We start from the raw sequence: 22,991 nt of genomic DNA on the forward strand, positions 1-22,991 counted from the left end.
GCACCGTGCCCCTACGCTGTGCGACGCCTTCAGCTGCAACAAGACTGTGGACGCAGCTGCCGTGCCTCCGAGCGACCTGCTCGACTACCAGGAGCCACGTGGGCTAGTAGATTCTCCCAGAGCAAAGATGGACATTCCCAAACTACCTGCAAGCAAAATTTTGGCGGGTATAGTAAGTGAGAACAAAGAATACCTCTGTCGCAGTCCGAGCCGTCCACCTCGCTCACTCTCGCCTGGTACTTCGCTTACAGACGCGCGTATTCTATGCCGAGTCGTCAGGGCCACATCCGAGCACACAAACGTCGTGCACCTCACGGACGGGTCGTCGCTGCGCATCAGCCAGCCACCTCTACGAAAGTGCTGGCGTCCATAGCTAAGCGCAGACAACTTTTCGCGCGCTATTATCGACAACTACCCCTGCAACTGCGCAGGACATTCTTCACCCGTTCACCTGCTTCATGTTCCTTAACACGTGGACGGATCCGTCGCTGGAAGAAACCACCGCCAGTGCCAATGTCACTTCGCCGGACCCGGGGCCTTAGATGGACATGGCGCGACTCACGGCGCACAGGTCACAGTTCCCTGTGCAGAGAGAGAGCTGTCTGCATGGCAGAAACGCCAAACCCTGACACGCCGTCTCCATTCGACCATGTTGTGATCCTGACAGTGCTCTCGCCATCTGCAGGGCATCTCCTGTGCCTGCGGACGCGCCTGTCAGCTTCCACATCGCGAAACGTCCGTTTATGCGGGCGACCCTTGCGCCACTCCCAGGCGATGGCATGAACTCTCACCAGACGCTCTCACGGTACCACGGCGCCAGGTCAGCGAGGGATCACTTAATCACCTACCATGATATCACTGCGCATTACTGCCTCGCTCGCCGTCAATACCCTCCTGCCCACCCTGAGCTAACCAATGACCAGGAGCGCTTATGGCGACTCCTGCAGACGCACTCTTTGGCCTGTCGAGCACTTCTGCACCGAATTCACCCCTCGCAATTCCCTTCGCCAAATGGTCCACTCTGCGGCGACCCAGCCACGCTGGTTCACTTCATGTGGGCCTGTCCTCAAGACCCCTTTCCACCCGTAGTTAATGAAGAGCAGTGGGAGGGAGCGCTGGGTAGCTCGGACCCAGAGGTCGGGGTACTTCTGGTCACCCGTGCTGCCAACGTCGCTGCCGGCCTCAAACCGGCGGCCACACCGCTTCCGTATACCAGCCTAAGGCTCAATAAAGCGATTCCTCCTCTCCCTCCTCAAGGGACTGACCCCGAAAACCTAAGGACCTTGAATGCGGACGGACCCTGCTAATTACCTGTTCACAGCTGCGCATTGCTGTATATAGGTTTTGATTCGCGTGCAATAGCCATTCATCTTACCGCGCTCCGCGCTAAGGGGGGAGCCCTGTAATGGCGGCACCACCATTTGCATTTGGCCCCACTATCGTTATCTGCATCATCCCACCATCATAATCAGCGGTGCTTGCCCGACTGCGTCAGGAGGGCCACGTGCCTCACGAAGATCGAACGCGACCGTGCTGCTGGGCGGTCGCATGTCTACGTCGCTCTCTTCCGGCCGGGGCTTGCACACTAGAATAAATGTACGAGAGCCACAGCGCATTACCGAGTCCACGGCTCCCGTTCCTACACGCTAACCTCTTTTTCATGCTGTCGTCCCCTGTGCATCCTGTGCAAATAACGGGCTCCCAATCGGGACATACAATGGCCGCGGTGCTTAGCATGCCCGACGCCACGAGATGTTGCCAAGCAACAATATTTCGCTCGCGCGGCATCCTTTCGCTCTGGGACGTTGATGACAGGCTTCGCGCTCCAACAGAACAGAAGACGCGATTCTTGGAAATCGGGCACCTCGCACTCTGACGCTGACATCTTTGCCGTGTGCCTGAGCGAAAAATGCAGTGTTGAGAGCTTGTGGCAAGTACAGCTGAGACCGACCGTTGCGGCGTTTTGGCTCTGCTGAAAAAAAAAAGAAAAAAACTGGCTCCAGTCCATGGTGTGCATCTGGATGGACAGCCACGTCAAATCATGGCGCTACACAAAACAGGATTGATCGGCACCCACCGTGGTTGTGCCGTGTCTTAGGCATTGTGCCGTTCAACCAAAGGACCGGGTTTGATACCGACCGCGGGTACCGTTTTCCTGTTGGAGACGGAAAACGAAAACGCCCGTGTGTCGAGGATTCAGTGCGCCTCAAAAGTCCCACCTGCTGTAATTTAAAGTTATTCACTACGGCTCGTCTCGTAGCCTAGGTATAACTTTGGTACGTAAAACCCTCATTTTTTAAAACTATTGACGGGGGTGGAGTGCAAACGACTGGAGGTCTGGCTGTCTCCCCCGCCGACAGTAAAAATCCAGGCTGCCCAGGAAGCTCTCTACAAACACGCGCACTGTACCCGCACGGGCATTCTGGAGCACTGCGTGGATCCGGTAAATTGAACTTTCAAATTAGAACCTGGACTTTGCTCCTGCGGAAAATAAAAGTTTGTTCTCTCTCTCTATTATTTGTAATTGAAATTCCCGCTAGCATAAGAGCCCTTGACAAAGTTCCCTGCCGAATGTTTGTATTTCGCGACTGCTATCCTATAACATTGGCATTCTCTGTCATCAGTGCACAGACGCCGAAGGCTGTCATTCTCTCTTTTATCTCTTACGCTCTCCGATTTCTTTCTGCCTTCTCTTTTTGTCCCATTCTGTTTTCGCCCACGTGCAGAACAGCAAACCGTACTCTAACTTGGAAAAATTCCTACCACCTCTCTCTTTGCCTCTTTCCTTTCCTCCCTGGTTCAAATCTCCCGACGTGTGTCGAGCTCAGCTCAGGGTCCGATGCTGTTGTGATGGGCCAGCCGCCGACGGGTGAGCGAACTTCGCGTGCGGAGTGAAAACGACGAAACGCGACTATATTGGCGGATCTGTATGCACGTGCGGGCTGATAACAGGATGTTGAGGGAGTGAAAGACAAGTAGATTGAACCTTTTCCCGCAAAAACAATGTCAGAATCCAAAAGCGTGCAGCTACAAAACGCAAGGACGACGGAAGTGAAATGGGAAACGTTCCGCCACCAGCTGCAGATGTTATTCCACCGACAAGCCTGGTTACATGTCGGAAGCGTGCCGATATCGCAACGGACGTGCAACAACAAGGCAAAGATAAGGCTGACCGCACTAACAGCTGCGACCAGCATTTTGCCGCGCCTTTCCGATCCTTCTCGGTTGCTGTACTTCTCCTGCCGGTATGCTTGGCGATTTCATTCTTTACATCCGCTTATCTTACAGATTTTTTTAGAAAGTGTTATATTATGTGAATAAAGTCAAGTTCAGACTGTTGTCACAACTTGCGTAGTATTTTAAACCAGTACCGTCACCTGAAGTTTCAGCAAACGAAACACCACTATCGAGGGGAATAGATGGCCTGCGCTGACATCACCCTACCTTGCATACTTAGGAGCTAAAAGCTGCACGCTCATCTAATACTCGTATCTTGGTGAGCAGTGGGGAAGTTGGAAATGTCTGACAAGAAAAGGATGCCGTGACGCGATGTGCTAGCTACTCCAGCAAGGGGAAATAGTTAGCTAGGACATCCGTTCGGAATCGTATCATGTATTATCTGCGTTCAGATATATAACCAGTGAGAAATGTTTCTTGACGCCGTCACACGTTAGCGACAAAAAAGGTTGGCGATTACCTAAGTCTGAAGAAACACACCTGAAATGTAAAAAAAGCTCACGCGTTGAACAACAAAAAAAGCAAGCCCGCAGTGAAATAATGCAGTACTGTGCAGTTATAGTGCAGTGTTCAACGTAAACGACTGCAACCTTTATTACAAAAACGTTTATTGATAGTACAGACACACGATGGCGACTGCTGGTACATTTATAGTTTCCGGCCGGAGGAGGGTCGACCGTGGAAAGCTACGTCAGCACTCCTGGTCCGTTGAATGTACATCAGGTAGATCCAGTGGATAAGTGTTATGGGTGTCTGGAATGCAAAAAAAAAACTGTGGTTGATTCCTCTGTCATAGGAATCAGTAAAACAGGGAAGTGAAATGTGCACCGAAATATGCAGCTGAGTATGATTTGCGGGTCACGGCTGTCTTGTGGGTGTGCTTGGCAAGCGACGTCCTGCTGGCGGGTCGCTTCGGCAAAGGTGTACTGGCGTCATTTCCGTGACGGATATTCCGTGACGGTCATTTCCGTGACGGATATGACGTCAGTGAAAGTTGGTGTATTCCGGCAAGAAACACTTTCGTGTTCAAATATAAAGCCCGAAAACGAACAACCCCAAGTATAACGTACTCATTAGTGCTAAAGGTTGCTTCCCAGCAAGAAGACTCTGTGTGCAGGGGTGCACCCTTTACAGGCCGCTTGCTTCGTTGTACGGGCGTCACTTCCGTGACGGATATGACGTGAGCGAGGTCTTCATGCATCCGGGAATAAAACACTTTCGCGTTAAAAAGAACACGCCATTGTCAGCCCTGTATACAATGAAGAAAAAAAAATCCTGCCTATTTGTTGACTGATTTTCGTGAAGTGTCGCATGCTTTTCTTGTTATACAGAGTCGATTGGATAATGCTTAGTAGCTTTGGAGGACAGACACATCCTTTAGAAACATAAGAAAACGTCTCATAGACGCGATATTGGTGATGCAGAGACCTTTTACATTGAGCAATAACTGTGCAAGACAAGTTAATAGCACACTCTGTTTAAGCCACTTGAGTTACACTGGCTTCCATCTCTCTGGAACTTGGTGGAATCGTCTCTTCAGCCTGGTAGCGCGCACAAAGCAAGCGTTTATCTTCAATGTTCGTGGACTTGAAAGATCCGAATAAAATTGCAGAATTTCTGAGCAAGCAACTGTTCTTGAAGATAATGCGCACTCAGAAAACACTGCACACTTAACCGGTCATAAACTTGTAAGAGTGTTTTGCTGAACCTTCTTCCGCTGCTGTTCCCGGACTAATACAGATGGTTTCGCTGCCCGACAAAAACAAAATTATTGAACACATCCCTTGTCGACGGTAAACATATTTGCATCAAACGCAGTGGAAATGTTAATATTCCAGTGAAAATGTAAACATTGCCGAAAATAAACCGCCCTCGTACATACATGTCTAATTATGTTATCTGGGTTCCGCAATACGTTTTCGAGTTGATATGAAAATCACGACGTCACATTCCCCCTGTGGTCGTCAATCTTCTTTTTAGCTTTAGGTATACTAAAACAGGTAACCAATTTTGTTGCATTGATCAAACACCCGCAACGGTGGCTCAGTGCGGATGCGTTGTGTGGCTGAGTCCAAGGACACGGGTTCGGTCCCGGCTGCGGCGGCCGTTTTTCTGGTGAAGGTGAAACACGGCGATAACTGTGTGTAGAGATTTCGGTGCAAGATAAAGACCTCCAGGTGGTCGAAATTAATTCGCAGCTCTCCACTACGGCGCGCCTCATAGCCCGGGTCTACATTCGGTGCCTAAAACTCCGGAATTAGAAATTTCATTGATAAATCAATGCATCTATAATTTCAGCTAACACAAAGTCCTCAAGCCTTGTAAACTCAACAGTAACGGACAATGTTTTTTACAGTGGCTATTTGGAGCGTATGAAATGTCTGTGTGACTGCTTACCCAGAACAAGAGGATGCCAAATAGAAACATGGACCCTCTTCGATATCCGAAGCTTTCGACGAGGAAGCCTGCTATCGGAGGTGTTGTGATGGCCCTAAAAATAAATGTAAGCATTAGAAGGTACTTACCGCCGCAACATTCTCAAGTGCGCCTTGGCTACCTCAGTGGCAACAACGTGAAGCTTACAAGTTCCAGGACTTGGGTACCATCAATCAACATTCATAAACGTGAATTCGCGCTAACCCGTTTTTGCAAACAGCCCCTACCAGCCATTGCAGAACGTTTACTGGTTAACGCCCAACCCAGGCGTGATAATGAGCTCTAAGAGTTTTTACAATCTACGTACAAATCTAAATGTGGTTTATGCGGTAAGATTTCACTGAAAGCGCCGCACCCGACAGTAGCTCAATACTGCAGAGGTCTGCAAAACTGAGGAATAAAAACAATTCGTTTCTTCAGTACTTGGTTTGGGTATTAAAATGTTTCAATCATACACGTCTTACTGGACTGGATGTTTATATGGTACGCACAGATTTAATATAACGGCAGCTAGTTTAAATAAGAAAACAGGTTTGTGCGCGCATTTCTAACCTCCTTAAAACCCCTGCAGCAGCCACAAGTGAAAACGTACGTCGAAAGATGCTCACCCAATAACCAGGAAGGTAACGACGACAGTTGACACAAATCCCGTAGTCCGAATGTCGTCTGGGTAGCCCCGCTTCCTGCAGCCGAAGTAAGCATGGCAGTATGTTGCTTACACTCTTTGCGGTGCTCACACCAGCTGCTACGTGGACTTGCAATTTGTGTTTGAAATACTCACGCAGCGTGGCTGAGGGCGAGGGAGAAGCTGCAGATGAACTGCGCAGCCATCCCCACACCCGTGAACGTCTGGGCGACATAGACCATCCAAAGCTGCCTTTGAACAAAACGAGACACGCGCAAAGGTTAGATGACAAGAAACGCAAAGAAACAAGCATCATAGAACGGGCGCTCTGGGAATGGAATTTCTAATGAGGGGCGCACGGTGAAAACATTTGTGACATGAATTGGGCTCCCAAATAGCGCGAGTAAAAATAAAAACGTAAGCGAAAGGGAATTCAAATATTTAGTAGGCCTCCCTGTAATGCTATATACAATAAATGCAGCCATTAAATATGATTTTCGGAGTGCGCAACGCGTAGGTAAACCATGAAAATGTGCAGATCCTACGTTAAATCATAGAGGGGATGATAATCAATTATTATTTAGAATGCGACTTTGCTGTTCTTTGGACTATGCCACCGTAAGTGCGAAGAACCTTCAATAAAATAAAAATATTCAACACTCCGTATATTACTTTCTAAGGATAGTGAGCAATGGTCCTTCAGTATAAGGCTATCTGAAATAAAATTTACCACCGTGGTATTTGCTAGCCCTTACCCGAATGTAACGAAGAAAGCAATGCCCGAAGTTGCCTGCTTAGCATGACTAGAGCTACCGAAGTGAAGTTAGTTTCGCTTTATAACACTTTACTGCAGAGTTTCAGAAACCCCTTGATTGACGCATACTAAAAAGACGAAACACCGCCCAAATCCAATGCCCTCATTTTAATACAAAATTCATTCAACTGGCACAACAATCTCATTTAACCACTGTTTTATAGTTTAGCCATTCTAACACTACTCTAAGATTAGAGGCCCTTAATTGTTAGGGGGCCACTTGGGACATTTTCGAACCACCGGGACATTAAGGGAAGCAATATTCAGGTAAGAAATAAATTAGCACGAAAAATGCATACACAAAATGGATTGAATGACTTTTTTCCCCAGTACGCGACCGTGTCGCCCTGCCGTCGAGCATTTTGATATAAAATAAACACCTTTTCGTTTATAAGGAAATGTCCGTCGTCTTGTGTGGATAAAGGACGATAAGTCAGGCTAGTTACTAGGTGCATTGTACTAAGGCGCTCTGGGACGGGACACCGAAGGAAATACACGGGACGAACGCTAGACTTCAACTGAGATATTCAAGCAAAAGCTTTTAATGGGACCGATGGCGTTATGCCAAGAAGCTAATGCGTTTCCCCTTAGACTGATTGGTCGATGCGAAAAGCTCTGATAAGACCTCTGGGAAACCGGGTCTCTATTGCGTCAAAACGGTTACTTGAAATTGCGAAAAAGGAACAAGTATAGATAAGATTATACACGGATCCATCATGAAAAAAGGGGTACGATAGTATATTCTTGTTTTATAAACCACGTATCGGTATTCATTTAGATCGTTCGTAGATGAGTTTACTTATCGCGCGAAAAATCGTTGCAGGGGTTCGTCCTTCGTTTGAAATTTGGCTCTTTGAAGGTTTCACGATAGATTGGACGCACTTTCAGCGGAGGTTGAGTGCACTTTTAGCGAATGTTTTGACGCACTTTTGACGCAGTTTTGACTGAGAAAGCTTCCGCGCTACTTTCAACTTTCTTAAGAAAGGGATGGTAAAATTGTTTGTAGTAGGCACAGATGTACGCTACCTCGTCGGCGCATGCGCCGAAAAAAAAAGAATGGGAGGGGAGCACTTGGCTGACAATTTTCGCAGCTGCAAGTGCTCTCCAGGGTGCGAAAACGCACATCAAGCGGCCAACTCCAACGAGAACTCTTCGAGACATTTAGTATTGGTGAAGAAGGCGACGCCTGTACGAGGATTCCGTGGCATTCTCCAAAAAGGAAGTGTAGTTCCTGAATCACAGATTAATGTGCACAGGTGTAAAATCAATGTTTTCTTTTTTTATCGGTGCATGCGATGATAAAGCAGCGTATATGTGTGTCTAGTAAAAATCTTAGTTGAAGGCTTGAGTTCGTCTCGTCCTACAGCGCTAGTATAGCGTCTTCTCTGTCAACCCCAACGTTGTTTTAGATTAAAAAAAAAATTGTGGACTAGGCGGAACGGGAATGACGAGGGAAATCAGGTTTATCCCGACGATTAACGGTTTGCAGAGTTAAGACATCGCAGCTCCGGGCTTTGAGCTCCCGCCTTTAAACTTCTGGTTTAAAGTGTACAAGTGTAAATTTCAACTAAAACTTGACTTTGGGCTAGTTGGGTACACATGACACCTTAGGAAACAGCGCGAAAAACTTGGGCAGAGAGAGGGCAAACAGACACGAGCACTTGTGTCTGTTTGCCCTATCTCTGTCCAAGTTTTTCGCGCTGTTTCCTAAGGTGTAAATTTCAAGTTTAAATGAAATTCTGTGGCGCCGGGAGGGCGTGTGCTCAATGAAGTTTATCGAACTTAAGAACCGTCAAGATCGTGCCTCAGCGTCTCTCGTGGTCTAAAAACTAGGTGACACAATGGAGGCGCAGAAATGTATCATTCTTTTTCCCTAATGTAGTTGCTGTAAGCTCTCTAGATTTAGTAGAAGAATCGACGTAGGAGTTCTAGCACGACGCACCTTGTCGATCATCTTTAAGCGCTATTTTTACACGTCACCTCGGAAACGGTCACACGTTCAGTAATACTGGTTGAATGACGCTGTTTTACCAGGAAATGTTTTGTCTGCCCAGCACAATTCTTTGTAGACGGGCATTTATCTAGAGGTTTGCTGCAAGAGACAGATATTGAAGGCACGAACAAAGAATCAAAGAGCAAGGTGCTATGAGGCTTCGTTGGTACAAGGTCGGCCGCAACCGAAAAAGCTAGTGAAATCAGGCAGGTTTTCCGATTACCTGGAAGTAATAATCTTCCTAGGCGTAAGAAAAACTTCAATTATATTAGATACCAATATCAAATTATCTGCCTATATCGTGCCCTTAAACAAAGCCGTGAAATGTTCTTACGGGTCTTGCTGTACAAATGGCGCCGGACCAAGAATCAAGTAGGCGAAGGTCGTCATTAGCTGCCCGGCAAAGGCGAAGAATGCAGCCATCTGTAAACAAAAAAAAAAAAAAACGAAAGCGCATTATTGTTTCTAACGATTTTCAGAAACTAATATTTCGCTTGTGCTTTACTATGCAGCTGACATTTACGCGGGATGCCCAAGAGCTCAAGTGAACAAAAGAAGGGCTGGACAACGGCGGCTTTCGAAGAATGAAGAGATGTAATTAGTGACATGAAACGGGTGGTCCACCTGACCCTGAAAAACTTCCCCGTTCATATGGTAGCAACAATAAGTGAGAGCGTCATTCTGGCAAAGCTTGACAATGCTGCACTTCAATACTTTAGAGTGGCTCGAAGAATACAGAACAAGAGGGTAAACCCACAAAAGTTTTTACTTTTCGCTTCCTCCATCGAGAAAAGTGTAGGCTAATTGCAGCTTAAGAAATCTTATGCAATGTTAAAAACTGTGTCCGAGTGGCCACTTGAGCAGCGATGGAACAATTTAGAAAATACAGGCACATAACAGATTTTCCCGTTGTTTCCACATATTAAGTCATCCCGCAACGAACTTTGTCTGATTCTGCTGGTTTCCGTCAGGATCTACGAGCTCTGCACGCACCACTGCTAAAGTGACTGCACCGGCGCTTGCGAAAGTGATGTCATCAGTTTTGGTGCGTCTCCCCTGACGATATCGCGTCTCGAAGGGGCATGATTTACGGTCGTCTTTGCACGGGGTCCGTTAAATATTTTCATAAGCTATTTCTCCCTCATAACGAGAAAGCGCGGCCAGGAACCCTGGAGTCTTCTTGCGGTGAACTTCATATGGTCTTTTTTGTAACTCTCTCGGGTCACGTAACGGGCTAGTTCACATCGTTTACGGAGATGCTGGTAGGGAAATGTAGGGTGCGTCGTAATTTTCATCAGCGCAAACTGTTGTCATTGCTTCAAAGTCAGATGTTCCCATGAAGTTAGATTTACCTCAATACATTTCTGAAGTGCACGCTCTCGCATCAAAACGCGACATTACGCTCTGAAAAATTAAATGTCAATCCAACTCCCTTAGGCACCGGTAGTGATTTTTTGACTGGGCCCCCCAACACCACAAACATATCGCTGGTGGCCATCACGCCACGATGAAATAAATGCATAATCCAAGCTGTTGATATTGCGAGAGTTAGTTTGATTAAACAGCGTAGATGAATGTAAACATCACTATATTACGAGGCGTGCTGAAATCAAACTCGTTTTTGCCGCGGAAGGTGTAGCATTCACATAAAAGTTTAGCGGACGATTTCTTCTCTTGGCAACACTGAAAATCGCCACGACAGTGCCCACCGTGTCTGCGCATGCTTCCGCATGTCTGCGCCGTTACCACCCGACTCTCGTCTGTGGCGTCAAAAGACATGAATAATAGCAGTGAAACTGCGTGGTGATGCTCTACTTTCCCAAGAGAACTCCGCGTCACCACTGGAGAATGGAGCCGCGGTTGCAAAAGGAAGCGGCATGACGCACGAAATGTCTACGCTGCAGCGGGGTTGCCAGCGAACACGGATATGCACACATGTGCGCCTGCGCCTTCCACACGGCAGAGTGGTTGAGTACAAAAGTCAAAGAAAAATGCTTCCGAAGAACATGTAAATGTTTGCGCGCACACCGATTGAGATACGGCGGCAGCATAGCAGTGTGCACATTGTTCGGTGGGAGACTATCGACATCTATCGGCAAGCGGCCGAGGATGAAGGCGCTGGCCGACAGATGAGAAATCTATGGCCGATACCAAAATATGCAAGAACTCAGCAACAAGGGTTTTAATGTGCGGTTTATATGGGTTTCATCCCATGTTGGCGTCAAGGGCAATGAGACCACTGATCAGTTGGCACGCAACGCGCTGCAATTTGCACCGACTCTCAAGGTTTCTGCCGATCACTGGAACGACTTCAGCCGCACAGTCGTCGAACATTTGAAGTCCTTGGGAGATCCCTATCGTCAGCCTTGCGTCACTAAGAGACTTACGAGATCGGAGGCAACATTGCTGTACCTTATCCGAACGGGCCAGGTGAAGACATCAGCATGGCTATTCAAGGTGGGCCTCGTGCGATCGCCTCTGTTCGTCATGTGCAATGATAGGGTTTACACACCACAATGTAATGTGTTGCTCAAAGCATGATTCCGAGCGGATTGCAATGCTCTCAGTGATTCGAAAGTTGACAGCCCCACACAACACCCTGGACCACATCGTCTTCCCAAGGGGTCATTGGATGCTGCGCAGAGACGTGTCGCGCCTTCTACTAAGCTTTCTTCCGGAGACGGAACTGGCTAACTACATAGACTAATTAGGAGGAGGTTAGGCGGAGCAATTGCCGGTATATCCAGCCAGGCTAGCCCCGCCTGATCCCAAACAACCACCACCACCGCCACGGCAGCTAGCAAACGTGATTTGTGCCGACGACTGCGTTGTGTCTTGCGACAGGTAGGCTGTAGAGCACTGCGCGATACAGTATAGTTAGCGTCTGGGTAATGCTTTTGAGCTCGGTGGTACGGCCTCATGCAGGCGCCGCCATGCACTAGCCTGCGCGTGCCCGTTGCTAAGGCGACACACATGGTGGCCGGCATGCGTGCGATATGCTCGTGAATGCAACATATACCGACGCAGACGAGCTCGATGACGTTGCACAGAGTATGCGCGCACCACAGTACCAGTGAGCACTACTAGTTCGTTGCTCTCAAGTGCCTATATCGGACAGCAATGAATCCAATGATATCATTCCGATACGGAATATGTCCAAAATGAACCAGCAGGCGGTGATCCGGTTTTTAGGCCCTGAAGCGTGTTTACCAGTCGAAAGTCTTGGCGTTAGCCTGTAAATTCGCAAAGGCCTTTCGAAGACAACATTGAATGGGCCTGAATGTTTCAGAAAGTGCGCGGGACTCGCTAGACGCATGTTGCTGTGACAGGTGAAGCCACCGTGAAAAATGATGCTGCAATATGCGAAGGCTGTCGTCGGCGCTCACTCGCGAGCGCAAAAGTAGGTGCGTCTACAATAGATCACCTCCGATACGGCGACTCTATTCCGATGCGGACGTCACAGAACGGGTGTTCGAATAATTTAAGGAGCAAACACTGTACGTTTCCGTGGATGCTATCCGCAGTCTTCCCAAGCACTGGATAGCGTGTGCAAACGCTTTCAGTAACTTTCAAAAAATGGTGTATTGTGTTTGCTTGTATCCATTGTTATTACTTCTACTACGGAAGTTTATACATTTTGTTATTTTTAATAAAGGCACGCAAACTGGTTTTATTTGTTCACACCTCGTATTTGAACTTGTTTAGAAGTTTAGAAACCGCCGCGATGACTCAGTGGCTAATGCGTTGTGCTGGTGAGCCCAAGGACGCGGGTTCAATTCCCGGCCGTGGCGGCCACTTTTATGACGGAGGCGAAAGGAAAAAACACCTTTCGAGATTTCGCGCTCGTTAAAGATCCCCATGCCATCAAAATGAATACGGAGCCCTCCACTACGGCGTGCCTCATCGCCTTTGTCGTTTCGGCGCGTCAAATTCCACAATCAATCAATCAATCAATCAATCAATCAATCAATCAATCAATCAATCAATCAATCAATCAATCAATCAATCAATCAATCAATCAATCAATCAATCAATCAATCAATCAATCAATCAATCAATCAATAAAAAACACAAACAAAAGTTTCGAGACGGATATATGCCATGGCATATGGCATATAGGCCATGGCCAAGGACAAGCTGGCATTTATGACACCTCTCACTGGCAGTGTGCCTGTGATTTGCACTTGTACAGACAGGAAAGCACGTTACGCACAGCACGATGTCGCGACTAATCTAAAAATAGGGCGTGGGCTGAACCCACCCACTCATGAGCCCTTGCCCTTGTCGCGGATTCCAAGTAATATGAGCGCAGTATTCAGTCCCCCTGAGTTATAGGCGGCTTTTTTTTATTCTTACATATAGTTCGACATGGTAAAACGCGCACTACACGGAGACAGAAGAAATGACAGTGACACGGGACGAGCGCTAAACATCAACTGAGGCTTTCTTCAAAAGAAAGGCTATATATATACAAATGCGCAGAAACACTAAAAAAGATACGCAATGCGCAGCTTTCACAGACAACGCGATTGACGCTGTAGATAGGCTTTTAAATGCGGAGCATTTCTTAGTCGCAAGATGTCGCGCTTCGGCGTCGGCGCCGCCCACACGCTCACTGCGCATGCGCGTCGCGTCGAAGCGCAGGTGTGCGTCTCTCCCCCGTACCCTCCTCGCTCTCAACAACAGGTGTGGCGGTGCGGGAGGAGCGCGTGTACCCCGTGCGCTCCGTCGCTCTCAACAACAGCTGCGGCGGTGCGGGGGGAGCGCGTCTGTGCGCGCATGCGTCGTAGCTACCCGTGCGCTGCGTCGCGCTCAACAGCAACAGCGGCAGGGCGTGTACACGTGATAACGGCGTCGTGGGTGCGTGGAAAGTTCGCGCGCTTGTGTACGGAAGTGTGCGCATGCGCGTCTCTCCCACGTACTCCTCTCCCTCGAACGCGGGCGGTGTGTATATAAGCGGCGGAGCGCGCGTTCGGAATTCAGTCAAGGGCGTCTTTGCTTGGGTTTCGCTTGACTTGACGCTTTGCTTGACTCGTGTAGATGCGATGGAAGCAACGTCTTCACCAGTTACGCAATCACATGACCGCTCCTCAAAGACCCCTTGACAGTGCACTTTAGTGACCACAAAGCAGTCATCCTCTCCGTCCAATACAACGATGGCACCAAGCAATAAAGACAGACTTCAACTTTACACTCCTTGTCTTCGCTTCTCCTTAATTCAATAAATAAGAATAATAAAGACGAAATAACAATTAAGCATTCCCAAACGATACCCAATTACGCAACATTCACGCGATACCCCCACCACTTTGCGACGCATTTACTCGAGTTCCCCCCGTGGGAAGATGCGGGCGGGTTTTTAAATGCAGAGCATTTCTTAGCCTCGCCTCTTCCTGCGTCGGACGGCGTCCACAGCTCCGCGTCCGCAGCAGGTGCGCGCATGCGTCGTAGTCAGCCCGTTCGCTCGTCACCCCCGGAACGCTCCGTCGCGGTCTCGGCCACGGCCGGGCTGGAGGAGCGGCGGGCGCGCACTTTCATATGAAAGTGCGTGCTCGCCGCTCCTCCAGTCCGGCCGTGTCTCGGCGTAACAGGTGCGTGATAGCAGCGTGGTGGGGCGTAGAAGAGCGCGCGCTGCTTGCGCTGCAAATATAAAGCCGCTAGCGGTCGCTCGTGCTTCAGTCACTGCGTTGTTCATTTCTTCCTTGGTTGACGCTCGCTCCCACGTTTACTCGTGTCTGCTACTCCAGCATCACGGAAGAAGCGATGGAAGCAACACTGCCTTCAACCAGTACTGAGGCCCCAATGCTCTGCATTTACTCGTGTTCCCCTCGCGGGAAGGCGCGGGAATTTTTTTCTTTTGTGTCCAAAGCCAGAGACGGAGTGCTTACGCATTCGTCATTTTCCTTGATAATGCAGAACGCCTCGAAGACCTCTATTTGTATTTGCGTCCTTCAGCTGCGCAGGACGCCTGTTCTCTGGAAGTCAGGCGTGCAGGAGCACCGCCGGCAGTGATCTTCCAAATGCCCTCCCCCCGCCAATGAATTTACGGCTGCGCGATGCTCTCTCAGTCGTTCATTATTGCAGCGTTCGGTCTGTCCGACGTAGAATTTTCCACAATCTAGTGGAATCCTGAACATTCCACGAAGCGTGTGGTAAGTTTAGTTGCGCAGCCAGCCTTCCCAGCGTCGTTGTTCACGACTCTGCACATACGTGCAAGCTTGCCTGGCGCCGAAAAAACAACCTGGGTGCCGCACCTTCCTAAATCGCCAAAAACTGCATGTGCTCTGCTCTCAAAAAGCCCTGTGTCCACCAAGTTGCATGTAGCCTTCAGCACCAAGCCCAATGCCTGTGCAATGCCGATTTTCCTGCAGGATTGCTTGCTTCCATAGCTGGAAGCCTGGAGTCCTATTCTCGACTGCACAAATTCCCAGGCAATTCACCATGTTTTCTTTGCGTAAGCACAACGTAACCATTCAGTGACGTATTGCACGTATAGCTATGACAACATGCAGTGTAATTTGACGCTTCACTCATAAAGATCACAACTAAGGTATCAAGTATTGCCCATAAAAGATAGAAAAAAACCTTGGCATCTATTATAAAAATTTAGACGGTAGCTGAGATTGGCAAGATAAACACATTTCTGCAGGTCAAAATTAGCGTCAACACCACAAGGCGATCGAGTATCGTTGATCCAAAGGTGAGCTAAAGAGGGATGTTGAGCCAAAGAACATCACACAATCTTTTTTACCGTGTCTATTTCTTTGTTTCAATCGTTTTTAGTAACATAGTTGAGCTATCTGCTTCAATGCAAGCTTTGTAGCGGTATCACCTTCCCTGCCGCCACTGCCTCCACGCTATCGTCTGCTGTAATGTTGCAAATTTATGGCGTGATCACAGAAAAAGACGGCCGCGACCATCGCTTGTATGACACATAACGGTAGCGAAGCGCTACGCCTGATAATCGCGGAGCGTACCGATGTTGCCGATTCACTCATTCGTCAAGCTCAACTTAAATCAGCGCTGTAGTGAACCAAAAAGTCACTTTTCTTTATTATTTTTCTCTTGAGTTCGATCATGTGACCCAGCAGCTTACTAGGACGAGTGTGGACAAATGCCATGCATTGGGTTCTGTTTGTCATGGAGAGGCTTGTACTGCCCTCTTTATGTTGCGGTTACGCCAAACAAATAATTCTTATTTTATTGCCAAACATAAAAGCAAAATACTGCACGTTATTTGTATGCTCCGTGATCGCTGACTTGGAAACAGTCGAAACTATTATTTCTTTCGGTAGAAAACATGGATTAGCCCACGCATCATGCGAAAAAAAAAAAAGTTCCTGCGTTTTTGCAGCCGCCCCTTTCCATAGGGGCGATTTCCCGTGCAAGCCGGGTGAGCTTCCCAAGCGTTGTAGTCCCACACAAGGGCCGAGCGCCAGGCCGGGGAGTCGCTTGTACCTATTTTACCCGTAGGTGCCCGGCGCCACCAAGGAACAGGAATTCACATGGTGCCTTCCACAGCCACGATGGACGCTCAACTCGCAACCGCCCGTGGCAGGACATGCCGCCAGACTCTTTCACCCCCGGCAATGGCGCAATGCGGCATGATGGCCGGGGGCCCCGCCAGATGGACAAGTGTCAGGGGCCCCTCGATAGGGTAAAGAGGGACGTCACCTTGTCAGGCTTTTTTTTTCCTGTAGCCTTTTTGACCGTCCCCCTCGACAACTGTATAGCCATTCCTGTACATGTTGTTGCAATAAACTTTCAAAAAAAAAAAAAAAAACTGCGCCTGCTGCAAATGCACGGACATTTCACGGAGCCAAAGGTTGGTGAAATTTCTTGCCCTGTTTCGCGGCAAAAGCCGCCGCCATTTTCAGCTGTCATGTAACATTACGTCACTTTTACGCAGGCTGAAGTTGCCAATGTGTGACGTGTCGTTCCCGCCAACTGTTTAAAATACGTCACGCATTATCAGCCAATCACATATAGGGTGTGTATTACAAGCAGTATTGTTGTTGAATAGCAAAGACAGGCTTACATTGTCACGTCTTGTACATTTAGTGTAGTTTTTCATTGCCTGCCAAGAATTATGCCCTTTCAGTAAAGAGAAATAAGGCAAACTTTAGAACTGGTGCCCGCAAACGTCATGAAACGTCAAGATGACGACAGCACACACAACCGCTTTGTCAACCGGAAGCACGTGACCAAAATTAAAAGCCAATCAGAAAAGTCTTCCGGCAAATTGCCAAATTCTCCCGGAATTTGTGCAGTCGAGAATAGGGCCCCTGATCAAAGCTGCGAATTCAGGGAGCCAGGCTAGATTGAATGAACCTGAACGCCAGAAGGCGCGGCCTGTGGTCGTGCCGTACGTACACAACCTGTCCCACCGGCTCAAAAAAGTGGCGGGAAGGTGCTGCGCCCGGGTTGTCTTTTCGCCGCCAGGCAAGCTTGCACGTAGGTGCAAAGTCGTGAACAACGAAGCTGGGAAGGCTGGCTGCACAACTAAACACACCACACGCTTCGTGGAATGTACAGGATTCCACTAGATTGTGGAAAATGCTACGTCGGACAGTCCATACCCTGCAATAATGAACGATTGAGAGAGCATCGCGCAGCCGTAAATTCATTGGCGGGGGGAGGACATTTGGAAGATCACTGCCGGCGGTGCTCCTGCACGCCTGACTTCCAGAGAACAGGCGTCCTGCGCAGCTTTAGGAAGCAACTACAAAGAGAGATCTTCGAGACGTTCTGTATTATCAATAAAAATGACGAATGCGTAAGCACTGCGTCTCTGGCTTTGCACACAAAAGAAAAAGCCTATGTACAGCGTCAATCACATTCTCTGTGAAAACTGTGCCTTACGTATTTTTCATAGTCTTTCTGCGCATCTGTGTGTATGTGGCCTTTCTTGTCAATAAAACCTCAGTTGATGTTTAGCGCTCGTCCCGTGTCACTGTCTTTTCTTCTGTCCCCGCCTAGTGCGCTTTTGACCATATCGAAGTCGTATCACCAACTAGACCAAATGTCTGCGTTGAATAGGCTTACATATAGCTGCGTTGAGCTCGTTCTCGTTTTATTATGTGAGATCCGCTTGTTTATGTTCCCTTGGTATCAGGAAGTCGGGAGTTGCGTAATTTATTGACTATGGAGACAGAGTCTCGATATACAGTCATCTGAAAAGTAAACACCTCACGTTTAGCTGTCAGCGGTCCCTCGACATGTACACGGTTATAGAGCATAGCTGTATCAAAAACCGAATGCTATAGATTTTGAAGGCAGTATATAACCTACACAGAACCGCAGACAAGTGTGTCCGTGCTGTTTTTCTTTTTCAACAAGAAGTATCTGGTCTATTGTCATAGGTTCTGGCTCGTTTCGTCGAGCGACTTCGCTAAATCAAGCATTTTATGCAGCGTACTTACCTTTACGTAACAGAACACTCCCGCGAAAGCCGCGCCAATGGTGTAACTTGCAAACTGCACCATGTAAAGTACTCCAAGCCGGGTGGTGCTTAGGTTGAACTGAAAGAAATGGGAAAAAATGATCACACAAAATTTGGGGGCATGGGGTCCCAGTAAAACAAGAATATGAACTATCCACGAGACAAAGTTAAGCACCAATGAAACCTGCTTATTACACTGCCAATAAATCAGATCTGACACTCGCCTATGTTTCCGTGGAAGCTCGGAATCTTAAGCAATATGTAGAACAGGCAATATGCTAGTCCACTGTGTTGGCCGGAAAAAATTACCAAATTACATAACTTCGCAAAAACAAGAAACAAGTATGCCATACCACAGGAAGCTTCTTGTTCTTACAAATAAGCGAAGGAAAACGTTTCGAAATTTATAGACAATGCCTCTCAAATCTCCGCCCCTTTCTTCTCACTAATGAGTGTCTCCCTCAAGGCTTCCAAATCATCATTATAGTTGATATTTCGGTGAGGCGATACCGAAGCATGCTGTTGAAGCCGGCGAACTAGCTAGCTTAGTACCTGTCTCAAGTACGGCTCCAGTGTGGGCTCGTTGAAGCCCATGATGACCCAGGACAGCATCAGAGTAACCATGTTGACCATAAAGAGTGGGTCCCAGAGCAACCGGTAAAGCTTCTTCTCAGAGCCTGGCGCCTGCATCAAGGCCTCTTGAGGGACGGCTGCCGAGGCCAAACAAAATAAAACGGCAGTCAAGCTTAAAACCCGCTTCACGTGCAGTCAGTTCCGGTCACGTAAGGGTTAGGAAGCTTAAAAGTTGCAGCGTACACAAAAAGGGATCACAACCCTCCGACCCTATTACGTGAGATTTTGTTCGGAACGAGGATTTAGTTTGATTTCAGTGGACTCAGTTATAACGTCACTATCGCCTACAATACACAAAATTTAGTAGAAAATTACACAGAATTTTCAGCCCTTATCCACTTTACCGCAAAACTCTGCCTGTGCCCGTCTGTTTTTGACCAAGCCCAGCACAAAACTCCCTTCACATTGAAAGGCCTGCCTACAACACCTCCTACATGGCAGTATGCAATGTTACCCCATCAAGTCACCCTCCCGTGAAGCCGCCTCCGTGGTAAAGCAAGGTCGAACACCTTCCCTGTTGACACCATCCTGCTTATACCACATACGAGAGACCCTTTATCGGCCTATTTGCCTCGCACCTAACGGCCTTATATTGTCTTCAGTACGCCACTTTTACTGGTAGTGCACCCGACAGGACACGAGGCGTCCTTGCCTAACGCATCCCTTCCTAGAAAAGCCGGCCGGCACCGGGACCTAGCGTAAGATAGTCCACCAAGTCCCAGCAGTCTACTGGTTCCGGTGTGCATGCCATCTCCGGACTAGAGTTGTTTCAAACATAATGCTTCTCTCGCTCTCTCTCCGCGATAAAAATTGATGGCACAGGCTTGTTGCTGCGACACAATGCAACTACATGTCCGCTCTCACTGTGCCAGAGCTTTCTATCGTGCTTCCTCAATGGAATCAAGTACACCACCGTTAAGTGCGAAAAGCAAGTGGTTTATTGCCATTTTTGTGCTACCTCCATCATTTCTGATGCAGCGCATCCACAACATGCGTGACGCGTGCGTGCGCTCTGTTTTAAAGACGATAGACTTTCTTTGGCTCCTTAAAAGCAGAAATTTTGGTCTGTCTGTCTGTCTGTCTGTCTGTCTCTGACTCGATTCAGCCATCCGGCCAAAGTGAAATGAAGTCTGCGCAATAGCCTTATATACTCACAGCAAAATCTAAACGCCTAAGTCCGGTGGCAATGTTCATACTTGTCAAAATTGTTGGACAAGAACAAGACAACGCTAATTTGAGGCAGAAAATAAATTCATAAGTGATATTTGCGGTGTTCTTTTATTAAAAAAATTAATTGATGCTTTATTTTGCTATATCAAATGAAATATTACATCAACTGCAGAAAACCTTCGCCTGCTGTTGCCCGCGCCACTATAGCTCCCGGAGGAAGTTTAATTAAGAAATCAAACGGCGACAGTAACGAAAGGTTCTAATAGATAGCTTCCACGTTCCTCTTGAAATTCACGGGGAGCAGGGCAACGTGGTTCTATGAACATTGTAGTAAGCGTGGTGCCTCAAATCACGTTCGTCCCCGCCGTACGGCAGCGCTGGCATCGAGGAACACGGCCTGGAGCAGTAGAACGCGGTAAATTTAAATTGACTTGAGCAAACCTCTAGCGTGTTATCTTGGGAGGAACGAGACGGGAGAGGAATGGCATCAGAGGTGAGCGGCAAAGAGAAAAGAGGCGTTTCCATGGCAGGGGCGCCAGTCAACTATCGTCTTCGTCGGCATGTGCAAATAAATGAGCGTATACGCGGCCATTTTTTGTATTGGTACGCCTGGAACAACCGGTGTCGTCATGACGACTATGGAAGGGCGCGGCTGCTGTGAACTTTCCTCTTTGCCGAACGCGGACAATTTTTTCTGCCGTACCACATCATTACAAAAGCTGACTTCAGCCTTCTCATCGCTCCTTTGCGACAAGTTATCCGCCATAGTAAGCTTAGCTTCTTCCTTCCTGGACTGCACCCTGCCTTTGGTTCTAGTAAAATCTAGGACTTCTTTTTTTTTTTTTTTTTGAAGTTTTCGCCAAATGAGGCTAGTGAAGAAATTTTGAGAAGAAGGAGTTCATGTTCCTTAGCCCGCTCGAGAAAAAGACCTACACTCTAAGAAACGACCGCAGGCCGACTTCCCCACAACGCTCCGGTGTGACAGATCAGCTTCATAAGTGAACGACAAGGCCAACATGTGATTTGAGTACAGAGTAGAATCTGCGCAGGGACAGAAGAGCGATGAGCTTTGGGGTGACGCCGCGCTTTCGCTCTTAGAGTGTATACAATGCCGCACCGGAAACTTTAAATCTGAACAATAAAGTCTTGGGCATGAACCTTCGCTTTGTTTAATTAAGTATACGCATAGCCAACACATGCGAGCTTGTGCAAACATACGCATCGAAACGAAATTCCTAAATTTCCGCCGGGACGTAGATTTTTGGTGCTGCTTTTAGGGCCGAAGCCTTCCTCTTAGGGGCAGGGGCTGTTGGCGTCTCTTGTTGTTGTCGTCGTCGTAATCGTCGTTTCATGCAGTCACGTTACTAAAACACCGGAAAACTCGTTCACGCCTTGCGCTAGAAAGTAACGCGTACTAAAAATAAACAAAAAAAACACCGGGACATTTGTTTACGCCTCGCGCTGGAGCGCTTCGTAACGCGTTCTAAATAAAAATGGCAGCATCTCCACTCCGTGGATGATGGCGAGGGTGCGGAGTAACGAGACTCGAAATGACATCCAAGTTGCGCCCCGAGTGACATCCGATTAGCGCCCCGACCGCCATTCGATTTGAGCCGTGAGTTGCACCTTGATTAGTCCTTAACTGAAACAGCAACTCACTGCTCAAATCGAATTTCGCTTGATTTTCGCTTGATGGTGGTGTGTGTGGACGGACATTGGGAGGTCCTAAGGTACTCCGCACCGTTACAGGCGAGAGAGTAAGCCGTTTGACTCTCGGGTACTAACTCACAATCGTAGCCCAATGGGTGAGACCACTGACACTAACTTTGTCTGGTCTACCAGACACACACTCGAATCCTGCCTTAGACTGTGATTTTTTGCAATTGTACGCACGGACGCGGACGGACATTGTGCGGTCCTAAGGTACTCACACCTAAAAAACACCGGGACACTCGTCTATGCCTCGGGCTAGACAGCTTCAAAGACAAGAGACTTTTAGAGCAAAGCTGTATATCTCTACCCCCCTGCGGTTTCATCTCCGTTGGCAAAAACGCCAAGGCACCAAGAATACACTGGTACACTGCATGCTTCGCCCCTCCCCAGCTGTCTCGTTAGTGGAGATGGCCCGGGATTTTATTTTTGGTATTTGAAACGCTATTGACGAATATAGTACCCCATAGTACCTAATACCAGCCTAGTACCACCCTAATACCAGTAAGCAAGAATTAGACACAAAACTCTCATGAATTCATAAACAAACCGCCGTTTGTCTAGTACTTACGAAGGTTTGTGTCGCAATACGTTGGTTTAACCGTAAAGTGCGCTGGGATGCTCTGAAATTTAATTATATCGCAATGTGCATTGGGAGGAGGAGGGATATACGTTTTTAAAGGTGTTTATTCTGGGGTGGTTTCTACGGTCGCTTTCCCATTGGTTCTCCAGGCCTCACCCTGTAAGACAGTCAGCAGGGGCTGAGACCTCCGCGACTTGTGACTCTGAGCAACGTTTGTCAACCTTAAGCTTTATTCCTTTTTTATCATCATCATCATCCTATCTACACCCTTTGCCGGGCAAAAGCCTCTCCCATTAATCTCCAATTATCCCGGCCCTGTGCTAACTGCGACCAATTTATCCCCGCAAA

The 22,991-nt window shown here is 48.0% G+C and overlaps 1 protein-coding gene across 4 annotated transcripts in view; it reads right to left on the reverse strand.

The window, feature by feature from the left end:
* Positions 1-3,790: 3,790 nt before the first annotated feature.
* The window catches only part of LOC144152935 (MFS-type transporter SLC18B1-like), an 89,026-nt gene continuing 69,825 nt past the window's right edge, over positions 3,791-22,991 (reverse strand). For all 4 annotated transcript variants that reach the window (XM_077684512.1, XM_077684513.1, XM_077684511.1 and 1 more), the window contains exons 8-14: positions 19,100-19,257; positions 18,528-18,626; positions 9,440-9,528; positions 6,455-6,550; positions 6,282-6,356; positions 5,635-5,728; positions 3,791-3,990 (exon numbers count right to left, since the gene is read on the reverse strand). In XM_077684512.1, coding sequence (XP_077540638.1) covers positions 3,886-3,990; positions 5,635-5,728; positions 6,282-6,356; positions 6,455-6,550; positions 9,440-9,528; positions 18,528-18,626; positions 19,100-19,257 — 716 coding nt within the window. In that variant the 3' untranslated portion in view covers positions 3,791-3,885. The remainder of the gene's footprint in view (positions 3,991-5,634; positions 5,729-6,281; positions 6,357-6,454; positions 6,551-9,439; positions 9,529-18,527; positions 18,627-19,099; positions 19,258-22,991) is intronic.

This window comes from Haemaphysalis longicornis, unplaced genomic scaffold (genome assembly GCF_048455015.1).
Source record: "Haemaphysalis longicornis isolate Haplotype H1 unplaced genomic scaffold, Haemaphysalis longicornis Haplotype H1 scaffold_9, whole genome shotgun sequence".
In the NCBI taxonomy this organism is placed as follows: domain Eukaryota; kingdom Metazoa; phylum Arthropoda; class Arachnida; order Ixodida; family Ixodidae; genus Haemaphysalis; species Haemaphysalis longicornis.